This window comes from Salarias fasciatus, chromosome 15 (assembly GCF_902148845.1).
Source record: "Salarias fasciatus chromosome 15, fSalaFa1.1, whole genome shotgun sequence".
NCBI classification, from domain to species: domain Eukaryota; kingdom Metazoa; phylum Chordata; class Actinopteri; order Blenniiformes; family Blenniidae; genus Salarias; species Salarias fasciatus.
The window spans coordinates 6,300,540-6,328,118 of NC_043759.1; the positions used below are offsets into that span (position 1 = coordinate 6,300,540).

The 27,579-nt window shown below is 46.7% G+C and overlaps 1 protein-coding gene across 2 annotated transcripts in view; it reads left to right on the forward strand.

Moving 5' to 3' along the window:
• The window catches only part of hivep2a (HIVEP zinc finger 2a), a 59,629-nt gene extending 43,817 nt beyond the window's left edge, over positions 1-15,812 (forward strand). Inside the window, exons 8-16 of one of the 2 annotated variants that reach the window (XM_030110608.1) lie at positions 32-122; positions 570-2,295; positions 2,380-2,537; positions 7,672-7,847; positions 8,443-8,544; positions 11,241-12,045; positions 12,934-13,027; positions 14,431-14,550; positions 15,002-15,812. In XM_030110608.1, the coding sequence (XP_029966468.1) occupies positions 32-122; positions 570-2,295; positions 2,380-2,537; positions 7,672-7,847; positions 8,443-8,544; positions 11,241-12,045; positions 12,934-13,027; positions 14,431-14,550; positions 15,002-15,781 (4,052 nt within the window). In that variant the 3' untranslated portion in view covers positions 15,782-15,812. The remainder of the gene's footprint in view (positions 1-31; positions 123-569; positions 2,296-2,379; positions 2,538-7,671; positions 7,848-8,442; positions 8,545-11,240; positions 12,046-12,933; positions 13,028-14,430; positions 14,551-15,001) is intronic. The other variant, XM_030110609.1, reaches the window with a different exon arrangement.
• Positions 15,813-27,579: the final 11,767 nt, after the last annotated feature.

The window sequence follows — 27,579 nt, forward strand, 5'->3', positions numbered from 1 at the left end:
CATCTTAAAACAAGTTGTTTTGTTGTATCAACAGCGGTTGGATCTTACCACCAGCACCACCAGCATGTTCTCCAACAGAGTATCAGTGAGGACAGCTTACAAGACGAACCACTCTACAGCAGGTAAGGCCTCAGAACACTGCTGCATCTACCGTTTGCATCGGGCAGTGCGTAGCATCTACGCAGTCCTTTCACCCTGGAAGTTTTGCAACGAGGTTGTACTTGCTGCGAAGTAGTTTACCACCATAATGCAAGTAAGGATAGGTTGAAACTGTTGGCAGGCTAGCTTACAGTGCAAGCTAGCAGGCTGCTGTAGCAACATGCCACATGGCGTAGTCGAGAACCAATCACAGTCTGCATACTTCCCTGTGCCTTCTGTGCTACGACAAACGCATGAATAGAGGCTGATTGAGCTGTGTGTAGCGTCAACGTAAAGTTTCCATACATCGTCTGCATATGGATTATAAAAAATATGTTAGAGAGTAAAAGTTGCGCAATGAAACTTCAAAAGTGCCAGAAACATTTATAATAGCTATATTCTAAACTAATTCCTGCTTTTTTCCATCACAGGTCCCATCAGCATCGCCTACAAACCCAGGGTTCATCATCAGAAGGAGAACATCCAAGTCATGAAGTAGTGAACAAGGACATAATCCAGCAGTACCAGGGTGGCCCTCCTTTCCTTTCCTGCTCACATGCAGGTCTGTTTTGGAACCAGGATGCCGATCAACTGCCCAGACAGCAGCAGACTCTCCAGGCTCAACAGCAACTCCAAAAGCTACACATCAGATCACCGGCCGCTGTACCTGGACACCAACAACACAAACACCAACAACACTCCCTCCAGCAAATCCATGAGCCCCAGGCGTACGACGGAAAATCTGAAAATGCAGGTTCTCAGATATACCCGGCTTCTTTTTCCTCGCGTTCCTCCCCGCTGTCGGCCACGCTCTCTCAACCCAACTCCACCAGCGCCTCCATGCTCCTGCAGCAGATTCAACCAGTCTTTGCCACACAGAACCTGGGCTCCCAGGCCTCTTTACCTGGCCTGCTGGTGCCTGTGCGGATCCAGACCCATGTGCCATCATTTGGTAGTGTTATGTACACCAGTGTTAGCCAACTGATAGCCTCCCATGATGCACAGGGGTTTGGCTCGGCCAGGCCAGGCAGTGCAGACAACACCATCCCTCCTTCAGCAAGTGGCAAACCACCTGGAGGATCTGGAGGAGGAATAAGTGGATCGGGTTTTAACTTGTCCCATTTCCTGGGGCAGACGGACGGCGTGGCCCTGCGCTACCCACTCTGGAAGGGTCAAGACTCTCTGCCGGAGCAGCGTCTGAACACAGGAATACCGCTGTCTTTGACATCAGGCACTATATCCACAACAGACGCCTCAGGATCTGGTATCGGAGGCAGCAAGCGCATGCTTTCCCCTGCGAGCTCTCTGGAGCTCTTCATTCAGACAAAGCAGCAGAAAAGAGTGAAGGAGGAGCGGATGTATGGACAGATCGTCAAAGAGATGAGTGCCGTGGAGCTGAGTGGGACTGAAACCGGCGGCAAGCTGGAGAAGAGACGAGGTCAGAGAGCTCGTCTGAAGAGCGAGGGTTCAGTGGACGACTCTGAAAGGATGTCCTCTTCTCCACCACTCAGTGACTTTTCCAAGATTTCCATTCCCGTCCGATCCTCTGCCCCCCACCTCCCTGACATCCCTCGAGCCGAGAGTTTCACCCCCCCTCTTCAGATTGTCACAAACCGTTCCCCGGCGGCTGGCGGCCGGGACTCCCCGGAGGAGCTGGATGTAGACGACACAGCCCCAGAACGCACCTCCAGTCCGGAGTCCATGGTCTCCTCTTCCAAAGACGCAGACGACCCCGACGACACGAAGCAGCCGACGCCCGGGAAACCCCCCGTCAGCATGCTGGTTCAGCTCGCTGCCAACCAAAGTGCAGGATTGCCTGAAGCGGCAGGTCAGACTCTGCTGGTGACGGACGTGGCTGACGTCCAGCAGTTCTTTCAGTTCCCAAGCCTGCGCACCACGAGCAGAGTCAGCTGGTGTTTCCTCAACTACACCAAACCCAACAGCAGCCAGGCGTCTCTGCGAAGCTCCGTCTACGGCTCGTGGTCCGTCAGCTCGTACAACCCCAACCCCTTGAACCTCAGCACCAAGGCTGCTCTGGCTCTGTTGAGGTCCAAACAGAAGAGGAACACTGATTTGATGTACACCGTGGCAGCCCTGTCTCCGCCCAGCTCCGGGAAGCTCGTCTCATCTGTGGCCTGGAAGCTGCGGTTCGATCAGGTTTGTTCTGTTATCAAAAACACCTATGTGTTCCAAAAGTGTTCTCCGTTCTATTCTTTGATTTCATTTTTACCGTTTCTGCAGCTGAAACCAGAGCTGATGCCGGTGGACGTCGGTAACTTTGGAAGGAAGATGAAAGGAGTGGCGTCGTGGGATCGTTCAAAGGAGGAGCAGGTGGAGAAAGAGGTCTCAGCCAAACAGCCCACCACCGAGCCCACCCGCATCAAGATCTTCGAAGGCGGGTACGTCTCACAAACCGATCGTTGAGCCAATACTTTTTTGGAGCCCACTCACTAAGTGTAACCGACTGTTCAATGTCACGGTGTTACAGTAACACATTACTTTATCACACATTATTCACGACGCTGCACATTTGCCAGTTTGTCTCGTACTTCTTCTGACACCAGGAGAGTGGGTGGAATAAGTCTGCTCCCATAAAAATTGACTTAAGGACAGAAAGGCTTGTATCAGCATCACAATCCCAGATGCTAAATCTGCATAATGCAAAGAGTTCTTGTCTAATGAGTCAAAAAGCTTCTGGGTTGTGCTCATGTTTGACATAACTATCGTTGCAGCATTTCGACGTCTGTTGCATGGATTCTGTTTTTTTTGTCGGCGCAGAGAGACAGAATTGGCCTAAAGTTTGACAGTGAGGGGGATGTTTGGATTTGTAGCACGGTAAAGTGAAAGTGAGACGTTCAGAGAGCTGATTACAAACCTCAAACATAACTTTCAGAGCAATTCACAGCCTGACAATATGGCTCAGGAGTTTTGTCATTTTTGTATCAACAAAGCATCGCTCATCAAGCAAAGGTGCTAACGAAAGCAGAAATACACTCAAATAACCCCCCACCCCACCCCCACCCCCAAATTTGATTACAGATTGAGTGTGGGGTGCCCTGGGTTTGAATCCCATTCACTAAAAGAAGGGCGCCTGGTGTAAAAACTAGTCTTTGCAACGATCTTCTGAGGTAAATGCTGTTAAAGAAAAGCGGAAGATAATTCGATCTAATGGCGCAACCGACTCGCCTTCATGTTTAAAACCTGCAGTTGCAAACAATGAAAGAAACTGAAGTTCAGAACTTCAGGATCAGAGGTGCTCCTCCAGTCCTCCAATCCACCTTCTGTTCCGCTTTATCCTCCTCAGGGCTGCTGGAGCTGATCCCAGCTAACCACTGTCGAAGGCAATCTGCACCCTGGAAGGGTCTTTGGCCCGTCACAGAGCAAACACACACACACCCAGTGTGTGAAATAGGGTCATTTCAACCTATGCATGCACACGGAAAACAGGCAGAAAGTTTGGGACTTGAACCCACCACCTCGGTATGAAGCAAGGGCGCTAACGTCTGCAAAATAATCGAGGAGCTTCGTCCTCACACCTGAGATTTCAATAAAACTGATCACTCGACGATCTTCGTATGAACATCTGTTTCCTTGTTAGTCGGAAAACTGTCCTCAGGTATCAAAGAAAGAAGACTTCTGCTTTTACAACCGTTTCTCCGGGTCTAATTTGTGCAGCCAACAGGCTGGTAAACTCATCACCGCTTGTTTTTGGACGTCAACTTTAATCTTTTCTTTCTCTTTTTCATATATCCGGGTGTGAAACGGGATCTGCCCCTCATTAAATGTATTTTAAAGGCTTTTTCACACTCCGCCTGCAGCGTGAAGAACTGGTGTTTATTTGTCTTGATAAGAGGCCCTGATAAGTGTTTCATTTACCGCTACTTATTCAAGTGTTTGGAACAGCGATGGCAGATTGCAGGATTGGCACTGCAACACGGGTGCAGCATGTTTCCTCTGGCCGGATCATTTTCATGACAGATGATTTTTGCTGACAGGTCAACAGTCCATCCCAGGGCAAATACAAAGTGACAGACACTTACTCACATATGGACAACTTTAAATTCACTAATTAGCCTCAATGACATGTTTTTGGACTAGTTATGAGTGAGCGTGCTAAACCTGCTGTGTGCCCATGCTAACATTCAACTAAATTCCAGGAAAAACGGGCTCCAGTAAAATATTTACTGGTCTTTTTCTCTACTCATTTCTTCCTCGTCATGGTTTAATCCATTCTGGACCGGACTGGAGTTTAGTGTTTTTTTGTATTTTGACAAACTCCCCCAGACAGCAGGGCTTTGAGGCTAATGCTAGTTAGCTAGCTTTCATGGCAGCATCACAGACATGTTGGCTCAGGTCTCTGTGTTGTCTCCAGACATTTGGTGTTTTCTTTGAAATTTTTAGAATTACCTTGGTGGGTTATTGGCCTGGATTGAAGGTTCCTGTGGCTCAGTTTTAGTCCACAGGCCTGATGTTTGACACGTTTGATGGTTTAGACTGCTCTCAGGCTTGTAGCTATTGGTTATAGCCCAGTATTCCGATACGATGCCAAAATACTAGATCTCATCTTGATACAGCTCGATATGATTCTGTATCGATATTTTGGTTACAAGCCAATTTTGCTTTAGTCATGGAAGAGACTCAAAGAACTAAAGCTGTAAATTCACCTGGAGAAGTATCCCACTGTCTGGTTTCAGAGTAGTTTTGGGCTTGATTTTAAATTGATTTATTCTCCTTCTCGATGGATTTAAAGCGAGATTTGGACTGATTTAGGCAGTCTTTTATTGGTTTTAGTTTTAGGGATTGTTGGACTGGTTGTAAGTCAGTGACTGAGTCTGTCAGAGTACATGTTGACTGGATTTAAGGGTAGTTTAAAGCCCTGTTCAGACGGCGTCTCGAGTGAAAATACATCATGTGTTTGGTGGTTTGTTGGGCCCGATTGGAGCCTCTTGGGGTCCAGTTTGCTGGCCCGCAGGCCTTACGTTTCACATCCGTGCTCTCGGTAATGGGTTGGAAATTTGGTTGCTGTAACATGCTAATTCAGCCAAGTCTGTATATCTAAGAGCATTGATAACGACTAAAAAACTCCTTTTAATCATTATTTCGAAACTTTTTAGGTGTGTCTCTATCCTGATGGTATTTTGGATACTTCTCAAGCTGTACTTTCATTATGTAGCTGTTATTCTTTTTTTTTTTCCTGCGACCATTTTCCGGCTGACTCCGAAGAGTTGCGTGACTGAGATCCGATCGGATTGATTCCTGCGGCCGTAAAAGGATCAGTTTGATCGCCAAGCAGCCGAGGAGCTCTTCTAGTATTTATGACGTTGTCATTAAAGTCACATAAAGTGTATTTTCCACGTCGAAAAACAGGGATTTGCATTAAAACGTACATTGACTGCTCACATAAAGCCTGCATGAGCGAGTTTAAGCTAGCAGCCCCCTGCAGCGAGACACATTCCTACAGTATTATGATGTTTTATAGTCTACAGTAGAGCCAGGAAGGCCAAGGTTACTGAATGGAACAGACGGCGCATGCAAAATACACCCCCACACACACACTCACACTCACTCACACACACACTTGGGGGAGTTATTAAATGCAGCAGACAGTGAAGTAATCCTCTGTTGTCCCTAAAGGACACTTCAGGTGTAATAAGTAGGTGAAAGCAAACAAACGTCTGCGTGAGCGTAAACGGCGGGCGTGCACGTGCACAGGCACGTCTCACTTTCTCCAACTAAATATGTGAAATTAGGGGAGTTTGATTTTTTTTCTTTTTTTCTGGCAGAGAAAGCGAGTCCCGTCACCTCGGCCTGCAGTAGTCCTGAAAGCCAATCTGCTTTATGATCTTACCGTGTGCTGCGAATGAAGTGGAATAAAACTAAATAATCACCATAATTCATTTTCATAACCGGCCGCAGCTGTGCAAACGTCTGGACTCAGACGAGCGCTCGGAGGTATTTCCCAGCTGAAAGGCCGACGCAGACGGAGGGCCGTTTGATGCACCCGATACTCGACCTGCTTTAACACGCGGCGCCCTGAACTCGCCGTCACACACTCCCACTCCTCCGGCCGGCAGACAGGAGAGGAAACGGCTCGGTTAACCGGCGACTCTCACTCCCCACACCTCCGTTTAGAGACAGGCCGACTTCAGCAGCGTCTCGTCTGCTGCCTGGCGGCCGTTTCCCTCCGTGACGGACGGACGTGCTGCACAGAGATGCCCGATATATCGGCGCCGATATTGGTCATTTTTTAATATAGCTGTCGATATTTATTTTAAATCCCGGTATGTGTGAGTTAGGGTTGATTCAAGTTGGGGAATGTTGAGAAAGTTGTAGTTCAGTCAAGGTTCTGATATTTTTGATTTAACAATTCTGTAGACGTGAGTTCACATGACCTGTATTGGTTTGAATTTTAGCAACAAAAAAAAAAAAAAAGTATGCGAGGGTTATCTCTGGTTGCATTCTCAAAACATTGCTGCAGTGTTTCAACATTTACCACTGACTCCAGTGTCTGTTATCAAGAAGTTGTTTTAATGACAATGTCATCGACATTTTTTAGTTTTCATGATTCAGCCTGTTTCACAGATTTGATCTTAAAAACTTTTTTATGTTAAACTGAACTTCATGGAAGAACTTGGTACAAGTTTAAAAGTTAGAATAAACTAACAGCAATTTAATTTACGTTGTTTTGTATTTTATATTTGAGGTTTTGGAAAATAAATGAGTTATTTTTTCATATTCAGTGTTTAGATGGTTTTCAGTGCACAAAATCAAAGAAACTTGTTTTAATACCAATATCAATGTAGGTAAATATCTGGCATTCGTCACAGTTTCAGCCGTGAACACAGAGAGACTGTCCGTCTTCACAGACTTCAAGTCTGAAGCGTCAACAAAACACCTTGAACTCATTTCAACCTTCTTCTTAGGTTGTATAATAGTAGGGTAGAATTGATTTTATTTTTCCCACTATACAACAAGCCGGGACAAAAACAATACCAGAACAATGGGAAAAAAACAAAAAACAATATGAAAAGGCAGCTTTCCAGAGAGACGGCGTTCTCGCTTCCCCATTCTCCTGGTTTGGTTTTAATGGAGAAAAATTCTAAGCAGTGTAAATACACCAACATTCTAACAAAGGTAAAAATGCCTTTCGGTGTTTTCAAACGGCTAAACCGTGACGTTGGCGCTCAGTTTGGAGTCTTGAGCTCCTGAAAGCTGCTCTGCTGCCTCCGTCCCTCCCTGAACACTCGCAGCTGCGTTTCAGCAGAAAACCTGATTTCAGCCTCATTCTTCAAGAACAACCTCTGTGTCAGCAAGCCTGAGAGTCCTCCAGCGTGACGGCCGAGCTCCACGAGCTGCAGGGATTTTCACTTGACCTCTGACCCCTCTGTGGAGGACAGAGGCAGGGATGAGGGGGGGAAGAGAGTTTCCACTAAAAACCAGTCCGGCACACAACACATCCTGCTGGTTTAAATTACTGGTTTTGAGTCAGCGGACCTAAAACTCCAATCCGATTTCACCTGTGCCTCCTTCCAGGTATAAATCCAACGAGGAATACGTCTACGTCCGCGGGCGCGGCCGGGGGAAGTACATCTGCGAGGAGTGCGGCATCCGCTGCAAGAAGCCCAGCATGCTGAAGAAACACATCCGGACGCACACCGACGTGCGGCCCTACGTCTGCAAGTTCTGCAACTTCGCCTTCAAGACCAAAGGTAGGCGCCGAGGTTTGCTCGTTCAGGTGAACGGGAGGAAAGAAGTGTTTGAATCTCATAAATATGCATCTTTACTTTCCATGGTGACGACCCACCAAGCCCCGAACGGAAAACATTTACTCAGGTGTGAGCAGCAATTCCACGGCAGATTACTGAGAGGAAAACTGAACACTTGTGTTTTTTCTGAAGAATTCAGTCGTGAAATGTAGAATAAGTGGTTATGTGGATGAATAAAACATGCGGAGCGGCTGCGGTCAGACAGGAACCTCCATCATATCGGGTTGGAAAAGATGCTGACGAGCCGAAACACGACCTCCAATAGGAGGCCATTATCTGTGTGTGTGCCGCGCTCAGACGACACACACTCGGACCAGCAGAGTTGATCTGTCATTACTTCACGTTTTGTGTAAATTACATATAATTTGTAGATCAGAATTGCGCCCTCTCTTTTCTGCCTTTCACCTCTTCGGTTTCCATATTCCGTCTTCTGGCTGGAGTCGATGCAGCCAAACAAGCTCTGGTTTCCAGTCAGACTGGCTAAACGGTGCCCGTGTGTGTGTGTGTGTGTGTGTGTGTGTGTGTGTTTCTTTAACAGGAAACCTGACGAAGCACATGAAGTCCAAGGCGCACATGAAAAAGTGTCTGGAGTTGGGAGTCTCCATGTCTTCGGTTGAGGATGCAGAGGCAGATGAAGGAGGTAGGAGGACACACACACACACACACACACACACACACACACACACACACACACACACACACACACACACACACACACACACACACACACACACACACACTGAGGAGCTGCAGGGACGTCCTGTTATCTGGTCCTCCGCTGTCTGCAGTGTCTTTGGCTCGGTGCGGTCACACAAGGACAATTAGTGTAATGGGAAGCAGGACTCATGTCAAACAGCCGCACTCGACACTGAAGCCACCTTCAGAACAAAGAGGAGGAGGAGGAAGAGGAGGGAGGAGGACGGCGAGGACATCCATGCAGCATTCAATTACTCCTTTCAGAAAAACCTCCAAGGAACAATTAATAAACCACTACCTCTTAAATATTAGCCGATCATCTCCAGTGAAGTGGTAAAAGAAAAGTCCTTTTATTCAGTTCCACTATGATATGAAGCCAAAATGCTGATATTTGATGCCAAACATTGAACTTTTTCTCAATCTAACGGTCTATTGTTTTCTTTAATTCATTAAACATGAGTTTTATTGAAAAAAACATTGACACATTCAGCCAGAAATCGATCCAAAATGGTGCATTAATGGCATTAAACTGAGGAGTTCTCACTTCATTGAACACATTTGATTTACTTTTCTTTCTTCCGCTGAATGAAACGTTACAGACCGGCTGCTCACAATCAGCACTGCTGTGGACGAGTTTCAAGTCAGTTCTTGACTTGATTTTCAGTTTAAGGCCCCATTTCTACTCAGTTCCAGTGAAAATACTTTTTTTTTCCAAGTTTACACAACAACGTTTCGATAATGACGTCTGCAGGGAACGGTGTAGTGAGCCCGCCAAGCCACAAGCTGGCGCCGTTGTTCGTCTTTGTGATGAAGCCACGGGCGTGTGGAGAACAGTAGGTTACAGGCGTTCACGATGGTGAGAATCCACAGCTGAGAAATCCTAAAGTTTATATGAAGCTTCTCATGCTGTGACAGGCTAATGCTAACGCTAACGCTAACGCACAATGCAACCAGACTGAGTGAGTTCAGGAGGAGTGAGTCGCTCCTCCTCCGGTAAACAGGACCATCATGAAACAGTCCAAGTGTTGTCACGGTAACAGGTCGCATTGTAACATGCGTGGGAACTTTCTGTCAGTCTTTAATTTCCTAAAGCTGCTGGACTTTTAGTGGAACGTTGACGAAACAGGAGGAAGCAGCTCTTATGAGGGACGAGTTCTTCACGGATGATCTCCATTTGGAGCTGCGGTTCAGCGTTTTACACAGAAAGATGGAAACTGTGTTCACAGTAACAAAAACCCGTCGACAGCATGACTCACGAACGTGTTATTAATAGAGTTTGAACAATGAGGCTGGAAAGAGCAAAGGGGAGACTTACACGGGGAAAATGTTGGTTGGATGTATTATTGCGAGAAATGGCTTTCAGCTAATAAAAACACAAAGTGGCAAAAACAAAATGAGAGCGTTACCCACGGAAAATCCAAAGGTATCTGAAAGAAAACTGTCTCATTAAAAACAAAAAAAAAAAAAAAAGCGATTCTGAACCTCATCTGCTTTCTAAGATGTAGAGTTAGTGTCTGAGAATACTTCATTTGAAATTATCCTTTTTCTAATGACGTCCCATCACAAAGTTATTGTTTTAAGTCCTTTTTAAACCGTGTTGAAGTAAAAACGTGAAACCTTTGCTTCCTTTTGTCTGTTCACACGACGGAGTCACTGGAAATACCTGGAGCTCCACCTCAACTAAAAACCTGTCTCTGCAGCATCTAAACTCTTTAATCCATCCATCCATCGACTTGCTTATCTACAATCCACAACCATCACAGCTTTGTTTGACTTTAAAATGTTTATTTTACACTTCAACACTCAGCTGCTAATGGTATTTATTAAATATTTTTTAATCCCAACAAATGTGGCTCCCTGGGGACTGAGACGACTGAACTTCTGTGGGATCAGGAAAGAGAAAAAGCACGAGGCGTGTTGAACTTGTGGAATCGGCAGCCGTTAACGCTGGAGTGAATCCCGCCGCTGCTGATTAAGAGGATGAATTGAATCTGCCGTGGGAGAGTGGAGAGTGAGAGCTGCTGGTAGTTTCTCACCATGTACGCCACTGAATCACATTTCCCCCCGCTTTCACTCCCGCTGACCCCTGGTGTGCGTCCTGGCTCCGCTCTTGAAGTTTTTGGGAAAAGCCGCAGAAACTCACGGCTGAATCACTGAGACGTAAACATCTGCGGCTTGTGGAGAGCTGCCGCTCTCCGGAGAGCGGTCCAGTGTTAGTGGATCCGATTTCCGCTCCTAAACACGATTTATTAACTCTGAAACGCTGCGACTTTCTTACGCTTCTTCTGGAAAAACCAGACAAGCCTGATTGAAAAATTATGAAAATAGGAAGATTGCATGTTTAGGGTTTCTCTGTGATCCCATGAAAAGCCGGGAGCGTCGGAGATCTGCAGCGTCTCCGCCAGCCTCGACGCAGCTTCAGATTGAAGTCTTTGCGTTGGGCGGCGGCCAACAGAACCTCTGCTGCCGCTGTGGAGCGAGACCCGGCCAGGTCTGGACCGGGTCCGTCCCGCAGAGCCCCCGAGCGGCGAGCGCCTCGTCTCAGATGACGCCGCTTCACTGTGTTTTATGGGTTTGAACTGGTGGGAATGAGGCTTCGCCGGTGTTTCATGCCGTTTTCTCTCTCTGCTCCTCCTGAAGACGTGGGAGAGGAAGGTCAGAGGTCGTCCGACAAGACCTCCAGGCGGGCTGCGGCCGAGCACCAGTTCTCCGACGCCGAGGACTCGGAAGGCGGCGAGGAGGACGGCGACGAGGTGGACGACGAGGACGACGACGAGGACGACTACGACGGCGACTCCACCCCGAAGACGCGCTCGCGCTCCACCAGCCCGCAGCCGTACGCGCTGCCGCCGCTCGCCATCACGGCCGTGGCCTCGTCCCACGCCGCGTCCCCGCACCTGTCCCACTTCCTGGGCGAAGCCAACAAGCTGGGCTACTTCACCACCGTGCCCAGCATCCAGATCACGCCGCAGGCGCCGCCCGGCGAGTTCCAGCGGGGCGGCAGGCTGCTGGTCCCCCCGTCCTCCTCCATGGACGAGGACCTCCCCGTCCCCTCCCCCGACCTCTCCTCGTCGTCCTCCCGCCTGTCCTCGCCCGGGCTGGACCTGTCGGGCTGCCCGTCCCCGGTGTCCCCGTCCTCCTCGCCGTCGGCCCGCCGTTACCTCTCCCCCCGCCGCGACCTCTCCCCCCGCGCCGGCCACCTCTCCCCCCGGCGGGACGCCTCCCCCCTGCGGCACATCTCCCCCAAGAGAGACCTGGGCGGCTACCGCCGAGACCTGTCCCCCCGGAGGGGACACCTGTCCCTGCTGTCCCCGCTCTCCCGGCCCACCTCGCCCGCCGGCGGGAGGGACTACAAGCGCGACCTTTCACCCCGGGGCCGCCACCGGGGGATGATCCGACCGCTGTCTCCTCGCCGAGGGCTCCACCAACATCTCCACCACCACAGGTGAGAGTTCAGAGGACGACCGGAGACGTTCATCACTTCACCACAAACACTCCGTCACCCCGAGGGACGGGAATAAACACACATTTAGAAACATGTTAAATGTCTCAAAAACATTGAGATTATTGTCACTTTCAGTAGTAATTATTTGTTTTTAGTCAAAATCTAGTTATTTTTGTCACACATACTCCACAACGAAGAAAGTCTTTAAAGTTTAATTTAACAGTTATTCTGACAAAGTTTTCCAAAGTCTCTCCAAATCAAGATTAACTAAACTGTTTGACAAAGTGTTACTCAGAGTATAAATATATATATATATATATATATATTTTTTTTTATATATATAAAAAGATTCAGAAAATCCTCTGAAACGCGGCGGAGTTAATGTAAAGACCTTCATGATTTATCCGATTTTCACATTTGGTTGGAGGATTTTTAACATGCCAGCGGTTTGACCCTCCCTCTTTTTCACCGTGAAAATAAACAACAGCCAAACTGAAGCAAATGGGTTCGAGCATACGGAGAAAGCCTTTTTAAACAAGGTAGGATCAAGTTCAGATGAAAGAATGCTGAAGAGCGAAATGTGTTGGATACAAAACTGAAGCCACAGGCCACAACAAGGAAGCCTCGGTCCCAGTGTATTTATCAACTATAAGAGATTGATTGGAGGTCGGTTTGATTGGGCCGTGTTCCTCCGCAAAGGAACAAACAAGTTAGGAGACACGTCAAAAATCCTGTTACACTGCGGTGGAACTCCCGGGAGACGTCCCGGACGCCGCCGCTGGAGCCCATGTACGATGATCAGAACGGGCGTCCCAACGGACCGAGGCTTTGAACTCAAATATCTCAGTTTTCTTCTCCTGACCTCTGCTTTCCGGTTGTGACCTGCAGCCCGCAGAGCGGCGCCCGCAGCCTGAGGACGAGCCACCCGACCGGAGAGTTCGGCCCGCTGGGACGCCGTACGGCCAGCGCCGACACCGAGATGGTAAGAGTCGGACCGAACCGCCTGGGATCCTGATACCGACGTAGACTCTGGGTACAAGTCAATACGGAAAACTTTGACTGTGCCGTGGGCGTTTGTTGACACGGCCGTAGTAAATAGTTGTTCTGCACAAGCGAACAATGTTTTCCTCCAGAGTGTCAGGACTCCCGGTCCAGAGGGTCCTGGTCCTAGTTCTGGTTCCAGTCCAGATCCTCCAGGAACTGCGAGTTTTAAAGTTGACAGTCACCGTGACAACAATCCAACTTGGTGATCTGTCCATACAACATGTTCTCTCGTTGTGAATGTTCAGAGTGTATTGTTGGTTTATTAGAACAACAACCAACAGCGCCAACGCCTGGCCTGACAAGCTAAGTGCATTGATTTTCAGCTTTTCTGCCGTTTCCATGGAAACAAACATTGGTTTCAAAACACTGAAGTGTAAACGTAAAACTTTTCAGAAACGACAACGTTAAAGTTCTGCAATTTTTTTTTCCCAGAGAAGTTTTGCGTTAATACATTAGAATGTTTTCAAAACACTCAAAGTTTTGCATTTGCGTTGCCATGTCAACGCAAAACCTTTCCCAAACAAAAACACAAAGACGCTCCATTTTCACTTGTGTCTGAGCTGGATACACTGCCATTCGTCAGCGTCCGCCTGTGGTGACAAAACGCTGCAGAGGCAGGAGGAGATTGTCCACGTGTGATCGCAACGCTGGTTTCAGTCCAGAAACGATCTCAACGACAGAAATAAAGACAAACTGGACCTCCTGCCAGGCCGAGAGAACATGCAAACTCCACACTCTGTGGCTCCATCACCGACACCGGCTTCATTCAGCCCGACATCGAATGAACTCCATCCAGATATGCGGGTCTGCTGAACGCTGGAGAACAAACGGGGGAAATGGAGGAAGACGACGGAGGAGGAAGACGGAGCTGGAGAAGCCGACGGAGACGGAGCGGAGCGGCGAGCGCGCCTGGCAGACGGAGCAGAAACACAGAGAGGGCGAGGGAATAGAGAGCGTCAGATGGCGGGATGATTGAAGAGGGGGCTGCCGGGTTCTGGTGGTAATGGGATCTTGGCGGCTGCTGGTGTGGTTAATAACGCGGCTGTTTTTCTTCTTAAGAGCCCCACTTCAAACTCTGGCTCCTGCTGCCGCTGCCACTTAAGCTGAGCGTGAAAACGGAGCGCGAGACCCAGTCTGCTCCGAAATCTGACCGTCCTGTGAATAACAGGCCGACGTTTCAGCGATGGGGCCGGAGGACCGTCCCGCTCGTCTCCGTCGACTCGCGCCACGCCGCTTTCGTCTGCTACCGACGCCGTTTAAACGGACAATAGTCGTTGGGGCTCGAGCTGTTGAGTGTTTCTGTTTGGACTGGAAAGTTTTCATCGTCTTTTCCGTTTCCAGGAACATCTTCCAGGCGCTCCGTCGCCAGGGGAACGGGACCGGGGCGGTAACCTTGGTAACCAGTCCAGCCCACCCCATCAGGTCCTGTTCAGTCACCTCCCGCTTCATTCACAACTACAGGTACTGCTTACTTTTTCTTTTTGCAATTGGTTGTTAAAAGAATTCTTAGATTGTTTGAATCAGTTTGAAATTTTTTTTCAATAAATATTCATGTGTCTTTTAACTTTTATTTTTCTCTTTTGCCTCTCGTTGTTTCATTCTGCATGAATGCTAATGCTAGTTAGCGAGCTTCCATTGCAGCATCACTGATCTCTCAGCTCAGGTCTGTGTTGTGTTGTGTCCAAAATGCTTCAGAAATTTGTGAGATAATCAATATTTTCTTTGAAATTTTTATGATTTTCTTGGTGGTTTGATGAACCGGATTGGAGCCTGTTGTTGCCCTGTTTTGGCCCACAGGCCTTATGTTTGACACGTCTGTTACAGACTCATACAGAAATTATAAATCTTCACCAACAGCGTGACATTTTAAGCAGCGCTCCGGTGGATAACGAGCTGTTCCTCCCTCCCTCAGGTGCGCTCTCCCTTCCCGATGATCCCGATCGGGGGCATCCAGATGGTCCACTCCGTCCCCTCCTCCGTCTCCTCCCCTCTGGGCCAGCAGGCGGCGCCGCACGCCGCCCCGCGCCTGTCGCTCAACAAGAGCGTGTCGGAGGAGTCGGCCGGCGGCGACGTCGCTCCGCCGCACTTCGCCTCCTTCTCCGAGAGAGCGGGACCGGAGGGAGACGACCGATCGAGGAAATCCCCTCGCACCTCCTCTCAGGAGAAGGATGGAGGAGGAGGAGGAGGGGGAGGAGGAGGAGGAGGAGGAGGAGGAAGGCAGCAGCAGGAGCAAGAAGAGAGCATCCAGACCTGCACCAAGGCCATCGCCTCCCTCTGCATCGACTCCGAGGAGGCTGCCAGGAGAGGAGGAGGAGGAGGAGGCGGGGCTTCTTCCTCCTCTCCTCCTCCTTCAGCACAGTCCCCCGACGCTCCTCACCTTCATCACCACCACCATCATCATCATCATCACCATCAGCAGCAGCAGCAGCAGCAGCAGCGCTCCACGCCCCCCTCCGTGCTCCCCTCGTCTCCCCACGCCTCCCCGTCTCCTCCTCAAAGTTTTCAGCACTTTAGCGGCCTGGAGCTCAGGCCCCCCCCTCCCCACCCCTCCATCCCGGCCTCCCCCGCCCCCGCCTCCAACCCCTCCTCCTCCCCTTCTCCTCACCCTCCCAGCCCCGGGTCTGAAGCCCTCCAACACCCGGAGAGAGAGCGGGAGGGAGAAAGCACAAGGAGGAGCAGGGAGGCGTCGTAGTGCTGCAGCGGCAGGAGGAGGCGCCATGGATTCTGTCTTTTTTCCTTTTTTTTTTTTGGATAATAGGAAGGGATGAAGTGCAACAGAGAGAGAGAAAAAAAAAGACTTTTGCACACTTTTACACACATTTCTTCTGATTTACTCTCTCTCTCTCACACACACACACAGACACACACACACACACACACACACGTAAAGTGAAAACGTCTCTTTTCAATGTCTGAACTGGACCTGTGTGGTTTCAGCGTCGCCTGCAGCGCGGCTGCCACGACACACTTTCTTATTTAAAAAACTTTTACAGAACACATGCACCACCAACACGACCAAACTCACACAGAACAAGAAGAACTCGGTACGTCGACTAAACGGAAAAAATAATGGGACTGCTACGTGTGTGCCTTTTCTTTCTCTATCATCGTTTTTGTGTTTTTTGCTTATTTTCTTATAAGCAAACAAAGCAGGAAGGTAAATGTAAATACAATACTATCAGCTTTGTAATAAATGCAACCCCGACCTTTAACCCTCCGCCATCATTCTCTTCTTCCTCTCTTCCCCCTTCTTGTTTTTCTTCCTTCCTTCCTTTTTTTTTTTTTTTTTTTTTTTTCAGACACCTTAAAAGTCTCGACAAGCGATGTGAAGTTATGGATATTACTATTACGTACGGTTGCACTAAAACATATTTTTATAAGAGTGAAATTTTTAAAAAAAACAATTGCTTTTTTGTGTACAGCAGCAGTTCTATAATACTATTTATTATTGTTACCATGTTTCATAAATTGTACATTTTTTTTTCTTAAATGTCGTGGATGCCTTTTTCTATGTAAAGCATGGGGTTTTTTTTTTTCTTTTGTTATTGCTTACATTAGGGCGAGGATATGTACACTGTAATAAGGCTTTATATGTGAGACCTATTTATATACGTCTAAGTGGAAGCCCTCGACTTGGAGGTATATACACATAGAAGATATTTACCCAGCATATGAATACATACAGTATATAAATCTATCTCTCTACCTATCTATCTATCTATCTATCTATCTATCAAGCTAGCTAGTTAGCGAGTTAGCTAGCTAGCTAGCTCTACCTGCACAACATTTAGAATGACATTCACATGACGGTAGTTTGCTTGTACATTTTCTCCGCTGCTCTTTGCCTGTCACTTTTCCTTTTCACCTGTTCGAAGGTTGTTTTTTTTTTTTTTTTTTTGCGTTCAGATTTGTTCGAGGAGCAGATTCAGCATTAAGTGAACCAACATGTCTTCTCGCCATCTCGTTTTGAACCGCCTTTTTCCGCTTCTGTCGCGCAGGAATTAAGAAAACCGATCCTCCAACCAGGCTGATTTCAGGTCGAGTTAAAGTAACGCCTCCCATTTTGAGATGATATTTCGGGGAAAACATTCCAGTCGGTGTAAATATCCAGTCAGCTCCCCTGAGCCGTTCATGCACATTCTGACCCACCCAACCCGGCATTTAGAGGCTCTCCTCTCAAACGCACACGTCAACTCTCTGATAAATGCACCTTATTCAGTATTTTCTGATTTTTCTTTTTTTTTTTTTTTTTCTTTAGGAGGATGAAATTAAAGTGTTTTGGAGGAGATCTGAAAACTGTAAAGAATAATACCGACGGTGAAGCTTTCTGCACTGCTTTGTTTTTCTTTATTTCTTTCTTTCTCGGCCCTCCTCCTCCTCCTCTTCCTCTTCCTCCTCCTCTCCTGGACCTCCCTTTTGTAGCTAAGCAATATTTAGCCAAAACTCTGCTCACGAGCAGGGAGAGTATTTGTTGCAAAGCAACAACAGCGTACTTTAAAAAAAACAAAAAAAAACAAAAACAGATCCTGGAAGCAGGAGGAGACGGGAGGAAGAGCGACCGGTGGCTGGGATCAGGGTCCGTGGGGATTTCAGACGCGACTCTTTTTCTCGGGTTGACAGTTTGGGGCTGAGTCGGGCAGGCTGCAATGTGAGCGTGTATCTCTGTACTCTGTATTCTCGGTGTGTATTCGACCAGTATATCCTCTTCTTACGACTTTTTTCTATTTCGATCCTCCCTGTTATGTACACTTATCATGACGACAATGATGTCTTTAACAAAACTCTCTCTTTCTCTCTCTCTCTATCGCTCTCTTTCTCTCTTTTACGAAGATATCAAAGCACAAGTCATTGTATAGAAATGACAACAGTACAATAAAAAAAAGGACAAAAAAAAGGTAAACGTGCATATAAAAGGGTAACTTTTGTGATGGTGTTCTGTGGAATTAATACAAATATCATGTATGACCCCAGTGGCAACAAGGAATCGCAGTAGAAGTGGAAGAAATGGATTGTTGTTTTCAAATAAATATAAATAGAATCATTTTTTTGTGTGTCTGAGACATCTTGTGACAAATTGTGTTCAACCATAGTTACAAATATTTAATGGAGAACTTGATCGATGGAGCTGTTCATGTGCAGTTCCATTATCGGCCACAAGGGGGGAACTGTCAAGGTGGTAGAGGATCAGTGAAGACGCGCTTTAATAACCTTTGAGTTTATCGTTTTTCTTTGCTATACTTTTGCAAAACCAAATAATTGCTACCAGAAATGACTGCAATCTCAACAAAAAGAATATTTTAATGAAACTTCTGTTGCAAAATACAGTGAACTGACCAAAAATCGTCTCCCTCCACTGTTGCATGATGCATATTTTTACATGTTTCGCCCTTTAGGTCTCGTTTACAATACAACAATACATTGAAAGGTCTTCATCTTCGCCGGTGGCGAAGAAATGAAATCAATCATAAACTAAGTCCAAATGGAGCGAAATCCACAGCAAGGAAGAATTATTTTTCACACATTGAGTGACACACAGTGACACTCTGCTAGCTTTCAAATTCGCTCCGTCTCATTCTGTTTCCTGTCTCTGCCGACTCGGCTGTCCGTCAAACCCGTCCCAGTCGTTCCCACAGACACTCCAGAGCCGACAAGATGATTTCTGACACTTCCAACATTTTTTTTTTTTTTAAATAAAATCACACCAAACACACATCAGCTGCAAACGAAACATTTCGTGCTCTTTCAGTTATACATACAGAAAGCTAGTCCTGTTAAAGTGCGCTCATCTGATCTTTGTTCTCAGCTCTGTTTAATAGCTGCTATTAAATGTGGGAGAAGGCGCAGTAACGGAGTCGGAGGAAGCTAATTCAAACCCGACGATCTCTGTGTTTGAGCGAGGCCAGCGCTGAAGTCCTGGAGCAGGATTTATGCCTTTATTCTGCCGCGGCCCTCCGCTCACGCTCCCTCACATGTCTAATTTTAATGCAGTCCCTGTCATTAGCCATGTCCCACATATGTCTACCTGTCTACATCTTTTGGATTTTTTTTTTCCAGCTTTGTTGACACAACTAGGTTGGTGTCAACTTACATTAATTCTGTCAGTCTGTCGGCCGGTCGGTGAGTCCCGCCGCCTTTGATAGATGATGATCAAGCCAGTTATTTTGGGCCTGATTAGTGTTTGGAGGAATCACTTTCATCACTGGTTTGTAAGGTGTGTGTGTGTGTGTGTGTGTGTGTGTGTGAGTGTGTTTCATGGTTCAGTGCTGCCAGCATATGGAAATCTCCCCTGAGACTCAGCTCGCATCATGTGTGTCCCTCCCACTGTGTCTTTGTGTGTCTTTGTGTGAATAAAGCATGCTAGCACAAGATGATTTTTTTTTTTAATAATATTTGGGCCAGAGAGAGGTCTGATCAGCTAATCAGCCCTGTCCTCCGGAGCTTTCTGAGGATTAGCACCTGATTAGCGCCTCGGCAGGCAGTCACACCTCGCGGTGCTTCGCTCCAGACCCCAAACCGGGCGGAAAGACTTCGTCTCTGCATGTCCAACTGACGCAGGACTCCAGAACCTCAAAGTGTTTTGTGAGTCTGTTTATACGACAATGGCGCTCGGAGTCACTGAGAATGCGCCCCCCCCCAAAATAACACTTGACTCCGTTTCCACGGAAACAGGGAGAAAACACCCTTTTGAAACACTGACATGCCCACCATGGTCACAGTAATACTTCTTCTGCACAAGCAGAGGGGTCCAGGTTCCGTCCAGTCATTCAAGTTTCATTTTGATTTGGGAAAAAACAAAAACGCAAAAAAGAAAAAAAAACAAAACAAAACAGGAAGCTATTCGTCCTGGTTTGGAAATTTTTTAGATAAAAAAATTTAAACTAAGCCTTTGTCTGATTTTCTATAATGTCTTTATTTAGCGCAAGTTGGGAACTGAAAAAAAGACCGTAATTCATTGTCTCAAGCTTGCTTTACTGGAAAACCCAGAGGACATCTTCTGTTCTTAATTTGAAGGGGAAGTCTTGTTTTCTGGACTACTTAAAGCTCGTGTCCGCAGTTTCCGTTCATTTCCAATGTATGTATCATTTTTTAACAGAGCTTAAATGTGTCAGTCTGATTCGATACTTTACTATAATATTAGCATAAAGCAATATAAAAATTTATTTATGAGCTCCGCCTTCGTCTCATAGACGGATGCTGTAGGACTCGGAGGCTCTCATTTTCACCCAACAGATAATTCGCGTGCACAATTAAAGGGGCGTGGCTTGGTCGCTCATGAAAGCAGAGGGAGGGCGGAACCTCGAGACGTTGGATTAAAAAAAACCTCATTCTTTCAAAACTCCGGACACGAGCTTTAAGTCATTGTAGATGAATAAACGGTCAAACGATGAGCCTTCAGTTCCTTCTACAGAGATATGAGCCATCCAGATGGACAAAGTTTCAAATAAATCATCAAGGTCGCTTTTTCACTGTTTGATTTCCTTCACTAGCTTAGCTTAGTATCAGTGACGGCTTCTTTGCTGGGCCAGAGCGAAGCTTCGAGGGGGCGGAGCTACTGAGACGGTTTGGAAACATCACCAAACTACAGTGGAGCGACTTCATTTTTATTTTTTTATTTTTTTTTCTAATTTTCAGTGGAGGCCAAATTGAAGCAGCGGTGAACTGAGGCTGAGAACCAGAGCTTCCTGGTTCTGTGGTCACACCTTTAGAGGTGGATCCTTCAACACACCAGCACCTGAGTGCAAAGGTCAAAGTTCAGGTGTGAAGCGCTCCACTTCGATGTGCTGGATGAGCTGCATACTTCTGAACCCTGTAAACACATTGCTAAAATCATCCAGCTGCTGAAAATTAACGCAGGACCGAGTTCCTCTGACCTATAGAGCTGAATGTCGTCTGCATATGATGATAGGAAAAATAAAGTTCGATGATCTGATCCAGCGAGAGCGTGTGGTGTAAACAAATACATGAGGAAAAAAAACCTTCAGTGGGATTGCCGTCTCTTGAAAGCATCTCTTCAGTGTCTTTCCTGCTGTCTGCACATTCCTCCTCTCCCACATCCACTATGGTGATTTATCCCCGAGCGTTTAGCAGGCAATAATCACGCTGAGCACGTTAGCGAGCGTATCATTTCACCGCGGGGAGTTATCTGGCAAACTCACGCTATCAGGGCCGCGTGCCGTCGGACCGGGACCCGGTCCGCCGGTGCATGCTGGGAAAGCTCTCATTTCTGGTGGCGACTCACCCAAATGGGCTTGTTTACACGCCTTGATGGCTGGTAGCAAACAGCCTGCGGTGGGACACCCCCTGCGCGACGGTTTGTGAGCGCGAGAGGGAATACCACGTTTAGCTGCAGCGCTTTCCGCAGCTGTAATTAACTCTAAAGATAAAGCCGGGCTTTGTCCCTCAGCCCGGCTCCGGGAGATTTCTCTGGCTCATTTGGAAAATTTCAGCTTACAGATGTTCCAGCAGGCAGAACCTGAAGTGTTCTTTTTCCAAATTAGATTTACACACACAAAAAAAAAAAAAAATCTTGCACATAAAATGTTATGTTGCACAAGCTATAACCGTCCGGGGGTCACGTCTGGGTGGAACAATCAAATGTTTCTGGTTTCAAGGTCTCTTCAAGTCCTCATCCGTTTCCACACTAGCTTGTTTTATACTTTTATTTCACATTTTGTTTGGTTCTTAAAACAAACAAAAACAGTGAATCTAGTAAGTGACAGAACTGGTCCACAAGAGTCTCCAGTTGAGCCAAGAAAATTGTTTAAAATCTCCAAGAAAACAGATTTAAATTTAAAAAAGAAGAATTTCTTGAGAGTAGTGGACAACACAACGCTACAAGTTTGCGATATGCGATGTTCCAGATGTTCTAGACAGGCATAGTCAAGACAATCAGACAGACGCTTGATAAAATGCGTACAACATAGGAAAAAAAAATTGATTTCAGCAGCAAATCTATCGTGACTCACAGTGTAAATGTTGGTAACTGTATTAATATCATCCATACAGTGTCCACGATTACATGATGCTTTTTAATTTGGAATTAATGATTCAGAATTAAATAATTCTTCCTCACGTTTTAAAATAGTCATTCCAGATGAAGTTTTACTTGAAAAACACGTTTAGTCTTCTTTATTTAAATTATACTGAAGATCTGCAGATAGTGTAGGGTTCAGATTGGATAGGGGGCGGGCGACGTGTTTTTACATCTACCGGAGGGAAACCAACTCCAGTTCCTGCATCTTGTCTTTCTCGATAAACTGACTCCTCAGCTTTAAACAGGTCTGCATGTCCAAACTTCCATCCATCAGCTCTTTCTTTAAATCCAGTTCTTCTGAGGCTTCAGTTAAATCATCTCACCTGAGTCGGCTTGCTGCGAGCGGCCATCTTGGAAAATGTGCGTCATGGCGACAGGACAAGAGAATGACTGGAATTAACTTAAACCAGAGAGAGCGTATACATGACAGGAATTATTCAATTGGGCCTTTAAATCAGAACAAACTAGCCGCTTCAGATTGAGCTCATTTCCAAACAGTTATTATAATTTGGAATTCGGTGTTTACCAGGTCATTCTTAATCTTTTTAAAGTGGATTTAATTTCTGTTCTGAATTGAAACCGTCACGTAAAGGGAACCATTGTTGCTACTGAAATATACTTTGTCTCTTTGTTATACGATGTATTTATTTGACTCCACTCGTCTTTAATTCCCTCCTGCGTCCTTCTATCAGTCTGAAGAGTTTAGTGAGTCAACGTTTCGAGTCTTCCATTGAGGTTTTCGTCAGACTCCGCCGTCGCCCGGCCTTCATCACCACCGACTCACAGCGTCCCTGTCTTTTATTCTTTTATTTCTGTGCTTACTAATCCTGAGAGGAAATGGAGGTGGAGGAAGTTTTCTCTGCTGAAAAGAGCCGAGGTTGAGCCGCACAAGGCCGAAGCGCCGGTGCGTAAGCGCCAGAAACCGTCAAGGTTTAAGTGCGTCTGTTTACAAAGCGCCGGTTGAGTTGAGAAGAGATTCTGATGTTTACTGGGTCACTTCACCGCTTCGTACACTTGTGTGCAGCTGAAACGCCAGGATCTTGATGGAGTGACGACAAACAACAAACATGCGTTTTCAGTTGAAACAGGGCCTGGAAATAACCTGATACTTTCAAATCAATGATACGATGTGTCACTGATCATGTCCGATATGCCTGTTGTTTATAAAATGTGGGTTTGGAAACGACGGAGTCCATTACTGCCGAGTCCTGTTTGGCTTCAGGGTTTGAACCGTGACTGAAAAGCTTGTGTTGGAGACGAGATCCGAGATAAAGCTCATCGTCTTCATAACGACCGGGCGCCGGCGTCCACCCATGGCAAAAACACCGGCTCAATGGGACAGCTACAAAGACCAGACAATTAAACCAACAGGTGTTTTCAATGGAAACCGACTCTCTGAGGTTTTTTTGTTTGGGCCCCTTAGCAACCGTAACCAAGGAGGAGGAGGAGGAAGAGGAGGAGGAGGAGGAGAGGCTCCACAGAAAGGGTGAATCTGGCCCGGTTTAGTCCAGTGTCTCCGCCAACGCCTCCAAATGTGTGCAGATCAATTTTCCTCCAGCACAGAAGAAAGTCTGAGAACGTACTCGCTCACGGAGGAGGAGGAAGAGGAGGAGGAGGAGGAGGAAGAGGAGGAGGAGGAGGAGGAAGCTTGAATCAAACAGTACGATGCTTCAGCCGATTGCTTATAGGGGCGCGTACACACACACACACACACACACACACACACACACACACACACACACACACACACACACACACACACACACACACACACAATATTCATGCATGTGTGTTTGTGCACAGCCATGGGTGGTCTGCTGCCCATGTGTTTGTGTGTGTGTGTGTGTGTATATATTTGTGTGATGGGCCGTGTGTGTGTTTATGTGTCATTGAGGCATCTGTTCATTGGAATAAACAACTTTCCATTTTTAGCTGCCAGGAAAAAAAAAAAGAGGTGGAATTAGCAAAAAAAAAAAAAAAAATCCTCCCTTTGTGTGTGTGTGTGTGTGTGTGTGTGTGTGTGTGTGTGCCCGAATGGAAAGAAGCAGATAGCTTAATTTGTGTTTTTTTTTCCTGTGGGAGACGCCAGCAGGAACAATTCTAAAATTAAATCTTTTGTCTGTGATGGAGAGTAAACAGGGAAGGTGAAATTAGAAGATATGGTGGCGGGAAGAAAAAAAAAAGAAAAAAAAAATCGGCTCTCGCTCTCATTTACACGTCTGGTAGAAAGAAGATGAGAGGAAGAAGGAGGAGATTTACCTCTTTTCCAGGTGGTACGACAGTAAAGTCCCATTAACATGACGTCTCAACTGAAAACATCATTCTGGAGTTTTAGTTTCACAAACATTTCATGTTCACACAACAACAAATTGAAACCGATGTTCATTTACACGGAAACGGCAGAAACGCTGAGGACGGTGTAGTTTCCAGGCCCTGAGACGGTGGTGGTTGTTTCTGTAATGAAACCACACACACACACACACACACACACACACACACACACACACACACACACACACACATGCAAACAAAACGCTACATACATTAAAGGTGCAATAAGTAAGAAATTTACTATAAAAATGATTAAAATCATTCACATTTTTCACCCGTCATTGAAGAAACTTTCCCTTTGAACAATCTGCCGCCTCCATCAACAGTGACCGTTTGGTGGACAGGATGAAACAGCTTCGGTGGGCGGGGATCGCCGTCACTACTTCCTGGTTCCAGAGCCACTCGTGTGTGAGTTCCCGAGGTTATCGAACAAGAAGCACAACATTCCTGATTTTATGACCGCTCAGGCTGGCCGTGCGCCGAGGGCGACCGACGCCACCTGCACGAGACGCCGGACGTACGCTCTCTTGGCAATGTGAGTTTTCCACCCTCATTTCTAAACGCCGCCGTGTGAACGCGCCCTCAGCCGGTGCCGTTTGACCTCTGGCGGAGCGGCGCTCCAGCCTCACCGCTTCGTTTTCCCCGCCGCTTCTCTGAAACCAGACGTGAAGCAACATCTTCTTTTCATCATTTACTCCGAACGGCAGCGGCCTAGTGTGCACTCTCATTTCTGCCGCTTTGCTACGCCAACATTTTTGGGGCCGAGGGGATGAAGTGAAAGACACGACGAGCAGACGCGACGCCGCGGATCAGATCCATGTAAGAAGTAAAACAGACCGGAGGAGGACATTAGAGGAGCGGGGGTGTTAGTGAAAGAAGTAGGAGGGCTGGCAGGAGGAGAGGAGATTTGCCTTTTTTCTCAAAAATAACAGAAGGAAATGTGGAAGAGAGAGAACGTGTGGGGATAAAAATAAACGCAGGGAGGCCAGAGGGACGTCCACATAAAGAGAAAACATTTCAAATCTGTCAATGACGAGAGAGAAACAGACATTTTTATTTACCCAGATGAAAGAAAAGGACAATTTCTTAAATTTTATAAAAATATTGTGTGAAAAAATGAGGGAGGGGAGAAAATAGAGAAATCGGAAGAAGTAAAATATATAGAAATCACAGTGAAACTGTTGATTTTTACAGAAAACCAAACAAAGATGGATGAGCCTGGATTTTTTTTTCAATCATCTCATACAAACACACACACACACACACACACACATACATACACACACACACACACACACACACACACCCTCCTCCTCTTGACTTCAGCAGAGAAAGCCAGACGAAGGATGGAGAAAAGAAAAAGTCTTCACATGTTAAAGCACAATAGAAAGCTCCCTCATTTTCTCAGGTAGAGAAGAAGCGCTGTGACTGCAGTGACACACTGACCCCTGTCGGCCGAGGCCGGAACTGCAGCCAGGAGCTGCAGCCGATCGGAAGAAATGACCAAAGTTTTCCTTCTGTTTCCTGGAAGGGCATCAAGACACTCCGAGCTCATAAAGCAGCCTGAGTCACCAGGATATATAAAATCAAATAAATAAATGAGCATTATTCCGCCAAAAAGCGCCAAAGCTGCACCTCTAAAGTGAAAAACCCGGCCAGACACTTCCAGGTAGCAGCTGGCATCGAACCGCCTGAGAAAACTGCTGATTGCGTCGGTTCTGCTTCCAGCTCTGGTTTGAATTATTCACAAGAAGAAGAGGGGGGAAAAAAAGCAGGTGTAATTTGTGAATCAGTGTGTCTGTCCCCGTCCCAGTGTGAGCGGAGCCAGATGTGCACCCGGATCGGTTGTTTACGGGAAGGCCCCTTCGTGGTTGCGTCGCCCTCGGCGGAGGCCGCGCCGCTGTTTACTGTTTACCCATTCGAGTTTCACTTGGTTTGGTTTTTCCAGCTGAGATTACAAAGGCTTTGGTTTTAAAGGTGGGGATGCTGAGACTGTTGTAATGGATTAATCCCACGTTTACTGAAGTTTCACTGCTTTGTTGCCTTCGTCGCACATGCTAACAGCGGCTGTTAGCTTTAGCGTTTAATGAAGGTGTTCATTTAGCAGGAAGCGGGAGCGTGAAGCGACAAAACGCTCACCGTGTCATCACCATCAGACTTTAATCACGTTTTGTAAACTCTCATTCACGGGATTTTACATTCTGCTCCATGATCTCTCGTGAACCCTTTCAGAAGGAGCCACTGCCACAGCCGGCATCAAACGATGCAGAAATACCCAATACGAGGAGCAGAACCCCTTCATTTAGTGCATTAAACCAAACTGAAGTAGCAGGACTGAGCTTCTTGTCGTTGTAGACTGAGGTAAAAGAAGAGGAGAAAACTGCTGACGGTGGAGGTTTGTGGAGGGCCTCCTCGCCGCCCCTCTCCACCCCCACCCCCCTACACCACCTGCAGCCCTCCATGTCAGCCATATGTCTCCTTGCTGCTGCCCACAGGGACAGGGAACGTCCTCTGCAGTTTATGAAGGTTTCAGCTGAAAGGTTTACCTTTCAGTTCCACATTTTTCCTTCTGACATCCAAAATCCAATGTGACCAAGACACCAAGCAACTGGTAAAAACTGCAAAGATTGTTTGACAAATTTCTTGAGCGGCTGCTGAAACGACACTGGGAACCAAGCTGAGGTGTCGGCGATGCTACCATGAAAGCTAGCTAACTAGCATTAGCCTCAAAGCCATGCCGTCAGGGGGAGGTTGTAGAAACACGAAGAATACAACAGTTTTAGAAGTTTTTTGGAGATTTTTCACTGTAATTTGTGCCTGAAGGTTTTAAATAAATTGGTTTTATGTTGACAGTCATTTTTCATAGCAACTGTTTGGTTTTTGTGATAATATCGGCATTTTCACCAACAAACAAAAACTTTAAATTTAAAGGTTATTTTTTTCAGTATTTTACCGGTCCAGCCCACTCAGGATGAAACTGGAATGTACTTAACTCCTTAACTAAAATGACTTTCAAACCCTTTAATGGCATTTCATGAAATAATACTTCTGTGGCTTCCTACAAAAATAAGCAAAAACTATTTCTTTTGCATGTTGAGGAATGTATCATTGTAATATGTTGTGTC